This window comes from Musca vetustissima, unplaced genomic scaffold (assembly GCF_032173495.1).
Source record: "Musca vetustissima isolate MV318-11 ecotype Yass unplaced genomic scaffold, APGP_CSIRO_Mvet_v1 utg7330, whole genome shotgun sequence".
NCBI lineage: Eukaryota > Metazoa > Arthropoda > Insecta > Diptera > Muscidae > Musca > Musca vetustissima.
The window spans coordinates 112699-129879 of NW_026882603.1; the positions used below are offsets into that span (position 1 = coordinate 112699).

The 17181-nt window shown below is 36.7% G+C and overlaps 1 protein-coding gene across 1 annotated transcript; it reads right to left on the reverse strand.

Annotated features, from left to right (window-relative positions):
- Positions 1 to 395: 395 nt before the first annotated feature.
- LOC133329130 (uncharacterized) lies at positions 396 to 8981 on the reverse strand. The gene is made up of 4 exons (XM_061537625.1): positions 8721 to 8981; positions 8490 to 8657; positions 8260 to 8407; positions 396 to 529 (listed from the first exon to the last, which is right to left on the reverse strand). The coding sequence occupies exons 1-4, from the start codon at positions 8979 to 8981 to the stop codon at positions 396 to 398; spliced, it is 711 nt and encodes a 236-aa protein (XP_061393609.1).
- Positions 8982 to 17181: the final 8200 nt, after the last annotated feature.

Consider the following 17181-nt stretch of genomic DNA (forward strand, 5'->3'; position numbering starts at 1 on the left):
TGCATCAAAGAACCAAAATATGGCTTATCGGCTCAACACATTGGTACTGAAGCTATTATAAACTAAGCTGTGGTTAATTTTTTTTTTTAAATCGGGGTGGGGAAAAAGAAATACATTTTTTTCGATTAAACAATTTCAGACTTATGCTTGAAGTAAAAAAATTTTTGGTGTTCGTCGAAAATGTCGATAAAATCGGAGAAATGATTGAAGTTGACGGGCATGTTAGCAGTCGAAACATCGCCCAGGAGCTAAAAATCTAATTTAACTGTTACTCAAGAATGGATTTCTTTTCCCCAACCTAATATATATATATATTCCTCCGATTTTAAGTTAATGGTGCACCAAATACCCTAAATATGACAGATTGGCACAACATTTTGCAGAAAGTACAAAAATTAGTAAAACCCAGCCTGTGGCCACATTTGGACCGACTTCATGTTATTGTGTACCAAATAATCATCGGGTGTTAGATTGAGATTTTGTACCGTGTGCTGTGCTGCAGCATAGCGAATATCGTGTGTCAAGTTTGCTTAAAATAGATTTACATAATTTTGTCCCATTGCACACAAACAGGTCTAAATAGATTGTGCAAAGTTTGGTTAAAATCTGACATTCTATCCTTATATTGGTCTATAAATATTGAAAATTTTGTGGGGTAGGTACCAGAAGGAGTAGACTGGATCTAGGCTTGGTAATGAAATGTAGTTTGTACAAAGTTTGGTTCAAATCAATTTTAACCATTTTGTGGTAGTGGACCGATATTTTTTATCTTCGAACTTGAACTAAGTTTGGAAGAAATACTACGACGTGTCATGTTTGGATGAAATCGGTTTCTCCCCTCGAGAGTTAGCCGGCCAGATAGACGGATCGGACATTTGTAAATCGACTCCAAATTGTCTGAAATGGATTTGGTCCAAAGAAACACGGGAATGGCACATTTCTGTCGTATCAAAGTGTATATACATACCCTCCCTCATTAGCTTTAAGGCTTTGGGTATAAAAATAAAACTAAATTATATAGCATACTCTTAGGCAGTTATACTATAATTGGAAGATCGACAAAAATGTGTTACAAAGTTATCATAGATGTATTCATTTTCGATGTTATACGATATATATTCCTTATCGGCATAATATTGTATGTCCGTTAATGATTTCAGATAGATTGCCAACATTTTGCAAAGAATGACCTTTTGTATACAGAAAGGTCAAGTTCGAAGGTCAATACGTGACGAAAATATGTATGGGAGCTATATATGAATCAAAACTGATTTCAATAGGGTTCTTCCTTGGGCAAAATAAGTTACTTGGGCCAAATTTCATCTAAATTGGACCATAATGCGTCCTGTACTTTGTTCACAGGAATACATAGGCCGACGGACGGGCAGACGGACATGCCTAAATCATCTCAATGCTATGCATACTCTCAAAAAGAACCATGTGTCTATCACGTTACCTTTTGTCCGTTACAAACATATGCACAAAGACGCAATTCCCTGCACCACAGTGTGGTGAAGGGTTATACCCTTCACCATCTTAGTTCTGTTCCTGAACCAAAAGTAATCTACTAATTTTACAAGATTTGTAACTTTTTACTCGAAACCCGTTCCTGAACCCACAAAACTGGTAAAACATTAAACCAAATTTAAGAGAACAGAAAACAAAATGTCGCTCTCTTTGTAAACTTTCTACTCGAAAAATTTGTCCGAGTAAAAATGGTAAACGGGAATGCCTACTTCTGATTGGCTGTTGTGTTGATTTTGAAGTATTGCCTATTCTATTTTTGACATTTTTGACATGGGTGGCGTAGGGGATGATAGATACCAAGCAACGGCTCTGATTAGCTTTAACATGGCGAAGCCCAGGCTTATCTTGGTCCCTCTTTCATCTCAATTGTGGACACTGACCTCCCCGCGGTGCCACCTGGGGAGCTATTCTCATCACCCGATGAAATAGTGAGCTAATATGTGCCGCGAGTTCACCCATAAGAACTATAAAAAAATGGGTTGAGGCGTCGGGTTAGTTGCCCACTCTCGGAAAACCCAACCTACTATGAAAAAGCAAAGAAAAAGAAAACCAAACCCCCCTAATGTTGACAACCCCCGCAAACGTATAAAGGACCACGATCTGCGAATCTGCACTTGGAATGTGCGCACGCTATACAGAACAGGGGCAGTGTTCGCTTTGGCGGATATACTCAAGAAGTACAAAGCCGATATTATTGCCTTACAGGAAATGCGATGGAAAGGGACAGGCGTAAGTAAATCAGACGATTACGCCCTGTATTATAGCTGCCATGAAACGAGACATGAATTTGGCTGCGGATTTATGGTTAACAGGAGAATAAAAGACCTTGTCTCCAGATTCACTCCAGTAGATGAGCGAATTGCTATAATCCGTATAAAAGCGAAGTTCTTTTACATCAGTCTAATTTGCGCCCATGCTCCGACCGAAGATAAAGATGAACAGACCAAAGATATATTTTATGAGCGCCTAGAAACAGCATATGACCGTTGCCCTGGCCATGACATTAAAATTCTGCTAGGAGATTTTAATGCAAAAATCGGAAGGGAAAATATCTTTGGCCCCACCGTCGGAAAATTCAGCCTTCATGAAGAAACATCCGATAACGGCATGAGGTTGATTGACTTCGCGGCAGCAAAAAACATGGTAGTTAGCAGCACCAGATTCAAGCATCTCGATATACACAAGGCCACCTGGATTTCTCCTGATCAAGTAACGAGAAATCAAATTGATCATGTTGTGATAGACGGAAGGCATGCATCCAGTGTTTTAGACGTCCGATCGATCCGAGGAGCGAATATCGATTCGGACCATTACCTTGTGGCAGCCAAGGTACGCACCCGTCTAAATGTTGCAGCAAAGGTGCGATCTAATACAACACGGAAACTCGACGTCGAAAAGCTGCAAACACAACAGGTAGCCGAGGCCTACTCCGCTCAACTTACCCATCTGCTTGAAGAAAGCACTTCTTGTCCCGATAATAGTATAGAAGCACAATGGCAAAGAATTGCCCACTCCCTACAAACTGCAGCAAAAAGAACAATTGGGTACCAAAAACCACCACCAAGAAACCCATGGTACGATCAGGAGTGTCGTATTGCTACTGATGTGAAAAACGCAGCGTATAGGGCAACCCTGCAGACAGTAGCAACACGTAACGTGATGGAGAATTATCGGGAGAAAAGGAGAGAGGAGAAACGTGTTTTCAGAAAAAAGAAGAAAGAACAAGAAAAACGTGAGCGTGAGCAAATCGAGATGTACAGGAGTCAGAATGAAGTCCGGAAATTTTACCAACGAGTAAAACACCAAACCGAAGGCTTTGGTGCAGGCACATCCTCCTGTAGAGATGAAGAAGGAAACCTGGTGACAGATACAGACAGCGTGTTGAGGATCTGGAAGGAGCATTTCGAAAAGCTGCTAGTATCAAATAGTGGCGATGAAGAAGATACCCCAGAACCAATAGGAGATGATGGTATAGAGTGTATACCACCTAGCCAAGATGAGGTCATAAAAGCAATTAATCGGCTCAAGAACAACAAAGCAGCAGGAGCCGATGGGTTACCAGCCGAACTATTCAAGACTGGTGGCCAGATGCTGGTCAGGAGCATGCACCAGCTGATTAACACAATTTGGCTAGATGAATGCATGCCCAATGATTGGAACCTCAGCATCCTGTGTCCCGTGCACAAAAAAGGAGACAAGACGATATGTGCCAACTATAGAGGAATAAGTCTCCTTCCCATCGCATATAAAGTGCTATCCAGTGTGCTGTGTGAACGATTGAAGCCAATGGTCAATGACATCATCGGACCATACCAATGCGGCTTCAGACCTGGCAAATCGACCATAGACCAGATTTTCACTCTGCGCCAAATCCTGGAAAAGACCCACGAAAAACACATCGACACATATCACCTATTTGTCGACTATAAAGCCGCATTCGACAGCCCTATCCGTTCAGAGGTGTTTAAAGCCATGTCTGCGTTCGGCATTCCTGCAAAATTAATACGGCTATGCAGGATAACTTTAAGTGGCACAAGGTCAGCCGTTAAAGTAGGAAAGGACCTATCGGAGCCCTTCACTACCGAACGAGGATTCAGACAAGGTGACAGTTTGTCGTGTGATCTTTTTAACATCCTACTGGAAAAGGTCGTACGAAACGCAAAGGTGAACAGAAATGGCACTCTGTACACCAAACAACACCAGTTACTCGCCTACGCCGATGACATCGATATAATGGGTCGAACATTGCGAGCGGTAACAGCCACCTTTGAACAAATTGAAAAGGAGTCTGCCAAAGTGGGTCTGGCAGTAAACGGCGAGAAGACCAAGCTGATGGTATCAACGCGCAAGACGTCCAGTAGACTCGGACCAACTGTGGAACTTGAGAACTACAGCTTCGAGGTAGTTAAAGACTTTATATACCTTGGTACCGCCATAAATAAAACGAATGATATCAGTTTTGAAATTCGGAGAAGGATTGTGATGGCCAACAGATGCTACTATGGTCTAAGTAAGCAGTTTAGAAACAAGGCCACCCTCCGCCAAACCAAACTCACAATTTACAAGACGCTGATACTACCCGTGCTATTATATGGATCAGAAGCATGGGTACTTGCGCAAGCAGATGAGGCAGCGCTTGGGGTGTTTGAGAGAAAAATTCTCCGAAAGATCTACGGGCCGATCTGCGTCGACGGTGAATATCGGCGTCGAATGAACCACGAGCTCTACAATTTATACGCAGACATCGACATAGTCAGTCGTATTGAGCTGCAGCGACTACGGTGGCTAGGCCATGGTGTGCGGATGAATGAAGAAGCCCCAGCTCAAAAGGCATATAAAAATGAGCCTACGGATGGTTCCCGTAGAAGGGGAAGGCCACGAATTAGATGGAAAGACCAAGTAGAAAACAACATCTTGGAACGTGGTCTTCCAAATTGGTGGACTTGCGCACAAGACCGGCGCGCTTGGAAATCTTTTTTAAGCTCGGCTTATGGAACAACCGTTCTGTAACAAGCCAGCTAAGTAAGTAAGTAAGTATTTTTGACATTTTTACTAGATTTGCGTTTCCGAACTTTTTAATTTATTTTGTACTCTGAGAGGGATTTTGACATGTTTCCCTTTTACTACTAAAAAAATACTGGAACAGACCACGTATGGAATATTAATATTGTTTTATAGGTCCTCGTTTTGTGTAGTTTCCACAAATTATTCCTACTCCTATAAATATCAGTTCACTTTTATGTATAGACCCCAATTAAGGTACCTCATGACTTTCGGTATTGTAAAGATTTTGGACACGTTTTTCAATTTGTAATTTGTTTTAAGTAGGTTTTTTTCGGATTCGGACTCGGTACCAAATCTCCCTCAAATAAAAAAAAATGATATTGGTTTTCTATTCGGTAGTCTTCGGTATTCCCCAAATTTCAATTAACATTTAGTCATAACTCCAAACTTTCAGTATATTAAAGGGTACTTACTTACTTAGCTGGCTTGTTACAGAACGGTTGTTCCATAAGCCGAGCTTAAAATGATTTCCAAGCGCGTCGGTCTTGTGCGCAAATCTAGCAATTTGGAAGACCACGTTCCAATATGTTGTTTTCTACTTGGTCTTTCCATCTAATTCGTGGCCTTCCCCTTCTACGGGAACCATCAGTAGGCTCGTTTTTATATGCCTTTTGAGCTGAGGCATTCTCATTCATCCGCACAACATGGCCTAGCCACCGTAGTCGCTGCATCTCAATAAGACTGATTTGTCGATGTCCGCATATAAATTGTAAAGCTCGTGGTTCATTCGACGCCGATATTCACCGTCGACGCAGATCGGCCCGTAGATCTTTCGTAGAATTTTTCTTTCAAACATCCCAAGAGCTGCCTCATCCGCCTGCGTAAATACCCATGCTTTTGATCCATATAATAGCACTGGTAGTATCAGCGTCTTGTAAAGTGTGAGTATGGTCTGGCGGGAGATGGCCTTGTTTCTAAACTGCTTACTTAGACCATAGTAGCATCTGTTGGCCATCACAATCCTTCTCCGAATTTCAAAACTGATGTCATTCGTTTTATTTATGGCGGTACCAAGGTATATAAAGTCTTTAACTACCTCGAAGCTGTAGTTCTCAAGTTCCACAGTTGGTCCGAGACTACTGGACGTCTTGCGCGTTGGTAAGGTAAGGTTTGAAAAATATGTTATATCGGTCCAGCGTATTTCCAGAGGTTCCAAGTCATACTCAGAAAACTTGGGACATGGAAGATTTAGTCTTTTTTATGGAGGATGCAGTCATACTTCACAAATTCATTCGATGTATTATGGTTCCACGTGGTGCTGAAAACTTGATTATACCCTCCACCATAGTATGGATGGTATATTAATTTTGTCATTCCGTTTGTAACTCATCGAAATATTCATTTCCGACCCTATAAAGTATATATGTTCTTGATCAGTGTAAAATTCTAATACGATCTAGCCATGTCCGTCCGGCCGTCTGTCCGTGCGTCTGTTGTAATCACTCTATCTTCTGAAGGAATTGAGATAGGGTGCTGAAATTTTGCATAGGGTTATCTTTTGTCTTCAGGCAGGTCAAGTTCGAAGATGGGATGTATCGGTCCACGTTTAGGCATATCTCTCTTATAACGATACACCCCAATTTTTGGGGTTCCTATTGGATACTAAATGTCTCCACAAAAAATTATGAATATAGGTCCACTTTCTGGTAGCCCCCATTATAACGGTACCTCCTAATTTTCAGTACTTTGGGAGTTTTGATCGTATTTTTCCACCGAATTGGATGTAATTTAGTATTTTGAGTTCTTAATAGGTACCAAATCTCTCCACATAAAATTATGAATATAGTTCCATTTTTTCGGATAGCCCCCATATAGGGGTACCCCCAATTTTCGGTATTTTGGGGTTCTTGAGCGCGTTTTTCTACAGAATTCGCTGAAATTTGGTATTTTGTAGTCGTATATGGTAACAAATCTCTCTACCAAAAATTATTAATATTCGCCCCCTTTTGGCGTAATCCCCATATAACCCCCTTTTTATACCCTTCACCACGCTGTGATAAGGTAATGGTGTACCAAAATCCCTATATATCTTTCGATTTGCACAAATTTTGGCATAGCGTACTGAACTAAGTCTAGAAAAATCGGTTCAGATTTAGATATAGCTCCCATATATATTTTCGTCCGATTTTATGTAATTGGTGCATCAAAGTCCCTACATATCTTTCGATTTGCACGAAATTTGGCATAGCGTACTGAATTGAGTCTAGAATGGTGTGTGCTACACACACACCATGAAAATCGAAATGATGTATGTTAAGTTTCATGAAAATCGGTTCAGATTTAGATATAGCCCTACATATATATTTCATCCGATTTAATGTAAATGGTGCACCAAAGTGCGAATACATTTTTCGATTTGCACGAAATTTGGCATAGCGTACTGAATTGGGTCTAGAATAGTGTGTGTGCTAAGTTTCGTGAAGATCCGTTCAGATATAGATATAGCTTCCATATATATTTTTATCCGATTTTACATAAATGGCACGAAATTTAGGCAACGTATCAATTTGAGACGTGAATGAAGTTTTTGGGTTCTGTTGAAATTGGTGCTGATCCAGCCATAGCTTCCAAATGTATTTCAAACGGGTGTCTGATTGAAATTAAATTTTGAAATTAAACAGTGCGGCGTACCGAATAGCGTGTATCAATTTTGCTATAAATCGTTTTTCATTTTTCCCATTATCTAAATCTGCACGAATGAAATTAAATGTATCATAGTTTGCAGAAAGACATGAGTATGTGCCTTCGAGGGAACATTGACATACAATTGTATGGATACATATGTACATTATATCCAAAATGGTGAAGGGTATTATATAGTCGGTATTATATAGCCGTCCGACTTTACTACTTTCCTTACTGTTTTTAATTGTTTTTCTATTTTATTCCTCTGTAACAGAGTATGTTTTCTCATAGAAAAAGTTTACCTTAGAGAAAAAGTGCCTATCAAGTTTTCCTATATAAAAACGGTATTCTCAAAAAAAAGAAAAGAAAAGAAAAAAATGCGAATAAAATAAATAAAAGCTGAAAAACAATTGCCTCAGTATTTGAGAACTTTTATTCAATTTATTTTTTGTTTTTTTTTTATGGATCTTTAGGTTATGGGTAGAAACCAACGCAGTGTTTTATTATCCATATGAAATTATTTTTTTATTTTAACAAACTCACCCATTGTTTGATAACATATTTCCTGGGAACGTTTCCGATTTGCTGAATCATATGCCTCAAAACGGGACACAACTTTATAACGACCCTCGACATTTGTATTAAATTCATAAATCGTATTAATTGTAAACTTGGTTAAGTGATAGATGTGCTGTCGGAAAATAGAGCATAGAACAACAATAACAATAATAACAAATTAAATAAACAAAAATCATTTTCCTAAAAAGACTTACACCATAATTATTTAAACATTTACGCTCATCTTCAGGTATATGACGGGTCCAAACATCATACCAAACTGACACGGGATCAAATTGTCTTGCACAGAAATCAGACGTGTATGAGGAAAAGAGTGTTGGTTGCCAAGCACCTCGTTGAAATTTAAAAAATTCACCTCTGAACTGAAGAATAAAAACCACATCTAATTTATTTATACATCTTGATGAAACAACATACGTACGTACCATGATACGATCTGTGGGTTCAATACCTTCCCATTTACAGACGCCACTGCCTTCAATATCCACAAGACCATCATTAAGTTTGATACTTATATTTTTTATATCGAAGAGATCATGTATTCCGTTTGTGTTGGGTATATTAGGACATTTTTCGAAAATGTCATCACTGTCCACAAGGAATTCATAGCGTGCTGCTATCGCGATAAATGGCGACAATAAAATAAGAAGCAGCAATTGGAATGGTTTGACGACACTTCGAAACATTTTGGAAATTGGAAATTTTAAATCAAATTTGAAAATGTGTGTTTTATATACAGAAAAACTGATTCTGACAGTGTAATTACAGGTGTCATACATTATTTTAAAACACGCCAAATTAACAGATCGATCGATAAGAGGTGTAATAATTTTTTTCTATTTACAATCGTGTTTCAGTGATAACATTTTTTCAATTTAACTACTCAATCGTGCTGCTAATTTAAATGATGAGATGCGAATAAATTGGACAGTATCATCATATTTAGTTGGTATTCTCAAACATTCCGATTTCATCAAGGAATTTTTCAACTTTATTTCCTTGGCAATAAATTAAATTCTTGGTTGTAATTTGACGTAATATTACGTATATTCTTATTTATATTACAACAATTACTTAAGCTTTTTGGTTCATGTTTTGGAGTTGTCCACTTTTCCGTTCACTCCGTTCTCTAATTAGTATCTCGGAAAAATGCAATAGGAAATCAGATGCAAATCGGGGGCAGGTCAATTTTTATATTGTTAAATGTTTTTGCATAGCCTTTGTATACTCCCTACATAATAATCCCATCCATTAATTATAACATCGGAAGTCGAGACATTTTTGTCATAAGAAGTGACTGGTGCTCAATACTTACTTACTTAACTAGCTCGAGACAAAGCATTTGTTCCATAATCCAAGCTTAAACCAGTAAGGAATGTAGTAAAGTCGGACTGGGCCGACTATATGATACCCTTCACCACTTTGGGTATATTGTACATATGTATGTATCCTAACAATATCATGTCTATGTTCCCTCTTTCTCCAACTTATCCTAACTTTAATTTCATTCGAGCAGATTTAGAGCCGTCTGCGTAATATGGGGAAAATTTATGGAAAACTATTGATAGCAAAATTGATACACGCTATTCGGTACGCCGCGATGTTAAAAATATAATCTATATGTGGGAGCTATATCTAAATTTGAACCGAAAATTAACACACATCTTTCTAGACTTAATTCAGTATGCTATGCCAAATTTTGTGCAAATCGATGGATATATATAGGAACCTTTACATAAAATTGGACGAAAATATATAAAGGGACTCAAATCAGTACGCTATGCCAAATTTCGTGCAAATCGAAGGATACAAAGGGACTTTGGTGCCCAATTTACCGAAAATCGGACGAAAATATATGGGAGCTATATCTAAATCTGAACCGATTTCCACGAAATTTAACACACATCTTTTTAGACTTAATTCAGTACGCTGTGCCAACTTTCCTGCAAATCGAAGGATTTATAGGGACGTTGGTGCATCATTTACATAAAATCGGACGAACATATATATGGGAGCTATATCGAAATCTCGAGTGATTTTCCCGAAACTCACCACTCATCATCCTAGAGCCAATTTCCGAATCGATATTCACTCCTTGCCTTCCGTCTATCACAACATGATCAGTTAGATATCTCGTTGTTTGCTTGAATCTGGTGGTATTAACTACCATATCTAGCTGAATTTTAATGGCATGGGCAGGGCAGCGGTTTTATGCTGTTACAAAGCGCTTGTAAAATATGTCTATGGTCTACTCATTTTTGTCTTCCGTCGGTGCATGTGCGCAAATTATAATGATGTAGAATAACATCGCTTTTATACGGATTATAGCAATTCGATCATCTACTGGAGTGAATCTGGAATCTTTATACCCTTAACCACACTGTGGTATAGGGTATTATGTCTTTGTGCATATGTTTGTAACAGGCAAAAGGAATCGAGATAGACACATGGTTCCTTTTGAGAATATACATAGAATCACTTTCTAAGTCGATTTATGCATGTCCGTCCGTCCGTCCGTCTGTCTGTCAATGTTAAATTGTAAACAAAGTACAGGTCGCATTTATGATCCGAATTGGATGAAATTTGGTATAGGTCACTTATTTGGCCCAAGGACGAACCCTATTGAAATTGGGAAAAAATCGGTTCAGATTTAGATATAACTCCCCTATATATATTTATCCGATTTAATGTAAACGGTCCCTATATATCTTTCGATTTGCACGAAATTTGGTACAGCCTAATCATTTAGGTTTAGAATGATGTCTGCCAAGTTTCGTAAAAATCGGTCCAGATTTAGATATAGCTCCCATATATAGTTTCGTACGATTTCATGTAAATGGTGCCCCAAAGTACCTATATATCTTTCGATTTACATCAAATTTATCATAACGTACTGAATTAAGCCTAGAATGATGTCTGCCTTGTTTCGTGAAAATCGGTCCAGATTTAGATATAGCTCCCATATATAGTTTCGTACGATTTTATGTAAATTGTGCACCAAAGTCCCTATCTATCCTTCGATTTGCACGAAATTTGGCATAACGTACTGAATTGAGCCTAGAGAGATGTCTTCCAAGTTTCGAGAAAATCGGTCCAGATTTCTATATAGCTCCCATATATAGTATCGTCCGATTTATGTAAATGGTGCACCAAAGTCGCTATATATCTTTCGATTTGCACGAAATTTGGCATAACGTACTGAATTGAGCCTAGAGTGATGTCTGCCTTGTTTCGAGAAAATTGGTCCAGATTTCTATATAGCTCCCATATATAGTATCGTCCGATTTATGTAAATGGTGCACCAAAGTCGCTATATATCTTTCGATTTGCACGAAATTTGGCATAACGTACTGAATTGAGCCTAGAGTGGTGTCTGCCAAGTTTCGAGAAAATTGGTCGAGATTTCTATATAGCTCCCATATATAGTATCGTCCGATTTATGTAAATGGTGCACCAAAGTCGCTATATATCTTTCGATTTGCACGAAATTTGGCATAACGTACTGAATTGAGCCTAGAGTGATGTCTGCCTTGTTTCGTGAAAATCGGTTTAGATTTAGATATAGCTCCCTTTTATTATAGATTGATTTTATGTAATTGACGCACCAAGTAACCAATAGGCTGATAGGAAAATAACGTTCTGAAATTAGTATAACCTAACCTGCGACAAGTTTGTTTGAAATCGCTCAATATTTAGATAGAGCTTCCATATATATTTTCGCCCGATTTGAAGTAAATTGGGCGTCAAACTCCTCATGTTAGTCAGATTGACATCAAATTTTGCACAACGTACAATGATATGATATGATATGATATGATTATAGATAGATCTAGGTACATTCACATTTAGATAAATATCACATATTTTATTTCATCCAATTTCATGTTAATAGTCCTGATTAATATACCCTTCACCACGGGTATCATATAGTCGGCCCCGTCCGACTTTACTACTTTCCTTATTGGTTTTTTTCCTGTTAACCAAAAATCCGCAGCCAACTTCATGTTTTGTTTCATGGCAGCTATAATACAGAGCGTAATCATCTGATTTACTTACGCCTGTCCTTTCCCCAGCATTTCTAATAAGGCAAAAATATCGGCTCTGTACATCTTGAGTACATCCATATCGTAGAAAAACACTGCAGGATTTTCATTACAATAAAGTTGTAGTCACGCTGTAGTTCCATGTAACTTCATTTTAAATAATTGATAGTGTACCTTTGATGATATACAAAAGTTCCGCCTGGCCGAAATTAACTCTTTCACCTGTTCTCGATTCCATTGACTTTTTAAAATATTTCAATATTCTCACCTACATTGATTGCATCCCGCCATAAATGAAACACAAATAATTTAAAATATTTTATTATTTATTTTCTTTATTTATCGTAAATAATATTACAATTGCCACATTTTATTGTTAATAATGTAGTGAGGTATATTTTTGCTTGTTTGTTTCTCATAAAACGTATATAACTTTTAAACTGATATAACAGCGTTTAAATACATATATTTAAACCGCAGTAATTACTAAGGTTGTGTAAATGAGGTATTCATTTCATATTAACAACACTATCGCCCTCACAATAACCTCATACTTCTCATTTTACTTTACAGTGGGTGCAACTTACAATTTTCACTCATTGCCAGAGATATTAACAATTTTTTTTCTTTTTCTAATAATTAAATCATAAGTTCTGATTTGTAACAGTTTATCTTAGCAATTCGTTTTGAATCGATACATTTCATTCTTATCAATAAGCGTTTCATATTCTTTTCAGTTGTGTTTAGTTTCTAACATTCAATTTTAGTAACAAGTGTTTTTTCATTTTTTTTTTTTTTTGTTTTCTTAAAGCTAAGTATATTTTTTACTATTTTCATTTTTTTGCATTTTTGATATCCTATTAACAATTCGATCATTAACACTCAGTAGAGCGAAAAATATTTATAACAAATATGAATTTCAATGTTGCTTTAATGTTAATCTGTTTATCAGACTATATATGTATGCATGTATTTCAGTTTAAATGTTACTTTAAATATAATTTATGTGAAGATGATGTATATTTTTCATACTCATATAAAATAAAAAGATCATATAATTTTAAGTTATAATCTGTTCGAATATATTGTTTTTTCAAGTCAAAATGTCATAAAGTTTGCTTGTATCTTATCCAACATGAAGTTTGTCTTTAAGCTTTATATGGGGCCTATGAAAAAACATAGATCTACATGAAAATAAAAATATCTGTCAATTTGTATTTTATTCTCAGCAATTCTAAAATGCCGAGTTCCTTACCTTTATTTGGAAAATGTGACTAAAATATTCAAAATACCGAAATTAGCGAGGTAATGTCCAAAAATGGAACTAAATTGCAGTTAATTTTGATGGCACCAAAGGGATATATCAATCAGTAAGGAAAGTAGAAAGTCGGACGGGGCCGACATTATGATACCCTTTATCAACAATTGAACTAAATTAAATATGAGATTTGTATTTACATGTGAACCGACTTAATGTCTTCGGCAACCTCTACAAAATTCCATTTCATTAGGGCAGATTTTAGGGTTGTTTTTGTATGCTGGAAATTTGTTTCAACTGGAGACCAGATCATTTTTGGTGCGTAATTAACATTAAGTCAGTCGGAAATATGAAAAAAAACGCAAAATTCTAAGCTTAATTTAATTCATGTGCCAGCTTACGTCACAATCGGAGAAACATTGGGCACTTGATGCACCATTTACATAAAATCGAACAAAGATAACAAAGATATATGGGAGCATTATCTAAATTTGATCCAAACTTACCAGTAGTTATTTTTGTCCCATTTCGATACGTTGTTCGAAATGCTGTGTCAATCAGACAAACATAGATAAAATCGGACAACAAATTATTTGTATATTTTGGGAAAAGGAACCATGGGCCTATCTTGTTTCCTATTGCCTGTTACAAACATATACCAAAGGACCTAACACTCTGTACCACAGTGTGGTAAAGTGTATGAACAGACATTTGTTATCAAAATAAAAATTGTCAGATTGTCGACGAATTTTGTGCTGAAAATATTTTGATTTTGTGGACAATGGATAAGACAATATAACCATTGTCCCTATCGACAATACCACTATTGACTTTCGAATGACACTCCAATATCGCTTTGACTCACCATAGACAATATCACTATTGACTTCCGAAAGACACTTTCACATAAAATGTCTATTGGAGCTGTCAAATTTCGGTTAGTACATTGTCAATAGTGAGCCAATATGGGGTTCACAATTGACATTTCCTACAGGGTATATATCTCCAAGATTTTTATACCCTTCACCACACTGTGGTACAGGGTATTATGTCTTTGTGCAAAAGGAAACGAGATAGACACATGGTTCCTTTTGAGAATATGCATAGAATCACGCATGTCCGTCCGTCTGTCCGTCCATGTATATTTGCGAACAAAGTACAGGTCGCAATTATAATCCAATTTGGATGAAACTTGAAATTGGGAAAAATCGGTTCAGATTTAGATATAGCTCTCATATATATTTTCGTTCGATTTGATGTAAATGGTGCACCAAAGTCCCTATATATCTCTCGATTTGCACGAAATTTGGCATAGCGTACTTAATTGTGTCTATAATAATGTGTGCTAAGTTTCCTGAAAATCGGTTCAGATTTAGATATAGCTCCTATATATATTTTCGTCCGATTTAATGTAAATTGTGCACCAAAGTCTCTATATATCTTTTGGTTTGCACGAAATTTGGCACAGCGTAATAAATTATGTCTAGAATGATGTGTGTTAAGTTTCCTAAAAATCGGTTCAGATTTAGATATAGCTTCTATATCTGACCAAATGAAAAATTTAGTATCGGTTGCAGAATAACTTGTTTATGGATACAATTTCATTTACTGGCTGTTGAATATACCCAAATTGGTGAAGGGTATCATATATTCAGTCCCGTCCGACTTTACTCCTTTCCTTACTGGTTCTAATTTTTAGACATGCTTGTGTTACTGTATGTTTAAAATAAATCATGTAAAAAATCGATTTTTTAAAACGGGAATGTTGACATCCATCTTAATTTCAACCGATTTCAATCCACACGTGATATACACTCGATATACACCCTTCACCACACTGTGGTACAGGGTATTATGTCTTTGTACATATGTTTGTAACAGGCAAAAGGAAACGAGATAGACACATGGTTCCTTTTGAGAATATGCATAGAATCACTTTCTGAGTCGATTTATGCATGTCCGTCCGTCTGTCTGTTGATGTTAAATTATAAACAAAGTACAGGTCGCATTTTTAATCCGATTTGGCTGAAATTTGGTACAGCTCATTTATTTGGCCCAAGGACGAACACTATGGAAATAGGGAAAAATCGGTTTAGATTTAAATATAGCCCCCATATATATTTTTGTCCGAATTTTGGTAAATGGCTCACCAAAGACCCTGAAAATCTTTCGATTTGCACGAATTTTGGCATAGCATACTGAATTATTTCCAGAATGATGAGTGCCAAGTTTCGAGGAAATCGGTTCCGATTTAGATATAGCTCCCATATATAGTTTCGTCCGATTTAAGGTAAATTGTGTACCAAAGTCCTTATATATCTTTCGATTTGCACGAAATTTGACAGAGCGTAATGAATAAGGTCTAGAATGATGTCTGCCAAGTTTCGTGACAATCGGTTCAGATTTAGATATAGCTGCAATATATATTTTCGTCCGATTTAAGGTAAATGGTGTACCAAAGTCCTTATATATCTTTCGATTTGCACGAAATTTGGCAGAGCGTTCTGAATTAAGTCTAGAATGATGTCTGCCTAGTTTCATGAAAATCGGCCCAGATTTAGATATAGCTTCCATATATAGTTTCGTCCGATTTCATATAAATGGTACACAAAAGTCCTTATATATCTTCCCATTTGCACGAAATTTGGCATGACATATTGAATTGGGCCTAGAGCGATGTCTGCCAAGTTTCGTGAAAATCGGTTCAGATCTAGATATATATATTTTCGTCCGATTTCATTTAAATAATGTGCCAAAGTTCTTATGTTGCATAACGTACTGAATTTAGTCCAGAATTTTGTGTGCCAAGTTTCGTAAAAATCGGTTGAGATTTAGATATAGCTGATATGAAGTAATTAACGAACCAAGAAACCAATATATGGCTGATAGGAACTAAACGTACCGAAATTAGTATAACTTAACCTGTGACAAGCTTCGTTGAAATCGTTTCATATGTGGGTATAGCTTCCATATATATTCTCGTCAATTGTACATCAAACTCCTCATGTTTGTCAGATTGACATCAAATTTTCCACAACGTACAAAATTGAGCCTAGAATAACGTAGTTACGTATTCTAGAAGTCGATTTGTTTGATGTCGATTTTCATACTTTTGCCCCAAACGAATGACATGTTTGTGGATAGATCTTATCCGATTCACATTTAGATAAATATAACATATTTTATTTCATACAATTTCATGTTAATAATGCTGTTTAATATACCCATAGTGGTGAAGGGTATCATATAGTCGGCCCTGTCCGACTTTACTACTTTCCTTACTGTTTTTTTTTTGCGTAGGTCCTACCGAAAGATAACTATATTGATTCATCTTTAGGTACGATTTTGTTACGTTTGTTACATATTTTTTATTTGAACTAAATTATAGGTAGGTCTAGGTTTCAGCATTACCCATATATAAGGATCTCGACCGATTTTCTTCTTGAAATGACTTAATGACTTTTTACAGTTTCAGTATAGGTTCATATTTTGAATAGCATTATCATTAGAAATAGGATTCTAAAGCATTTGCAAGTAACCTATAATTGAGACTAATAAAAGGAATAATAATTTTAATAACAAAAA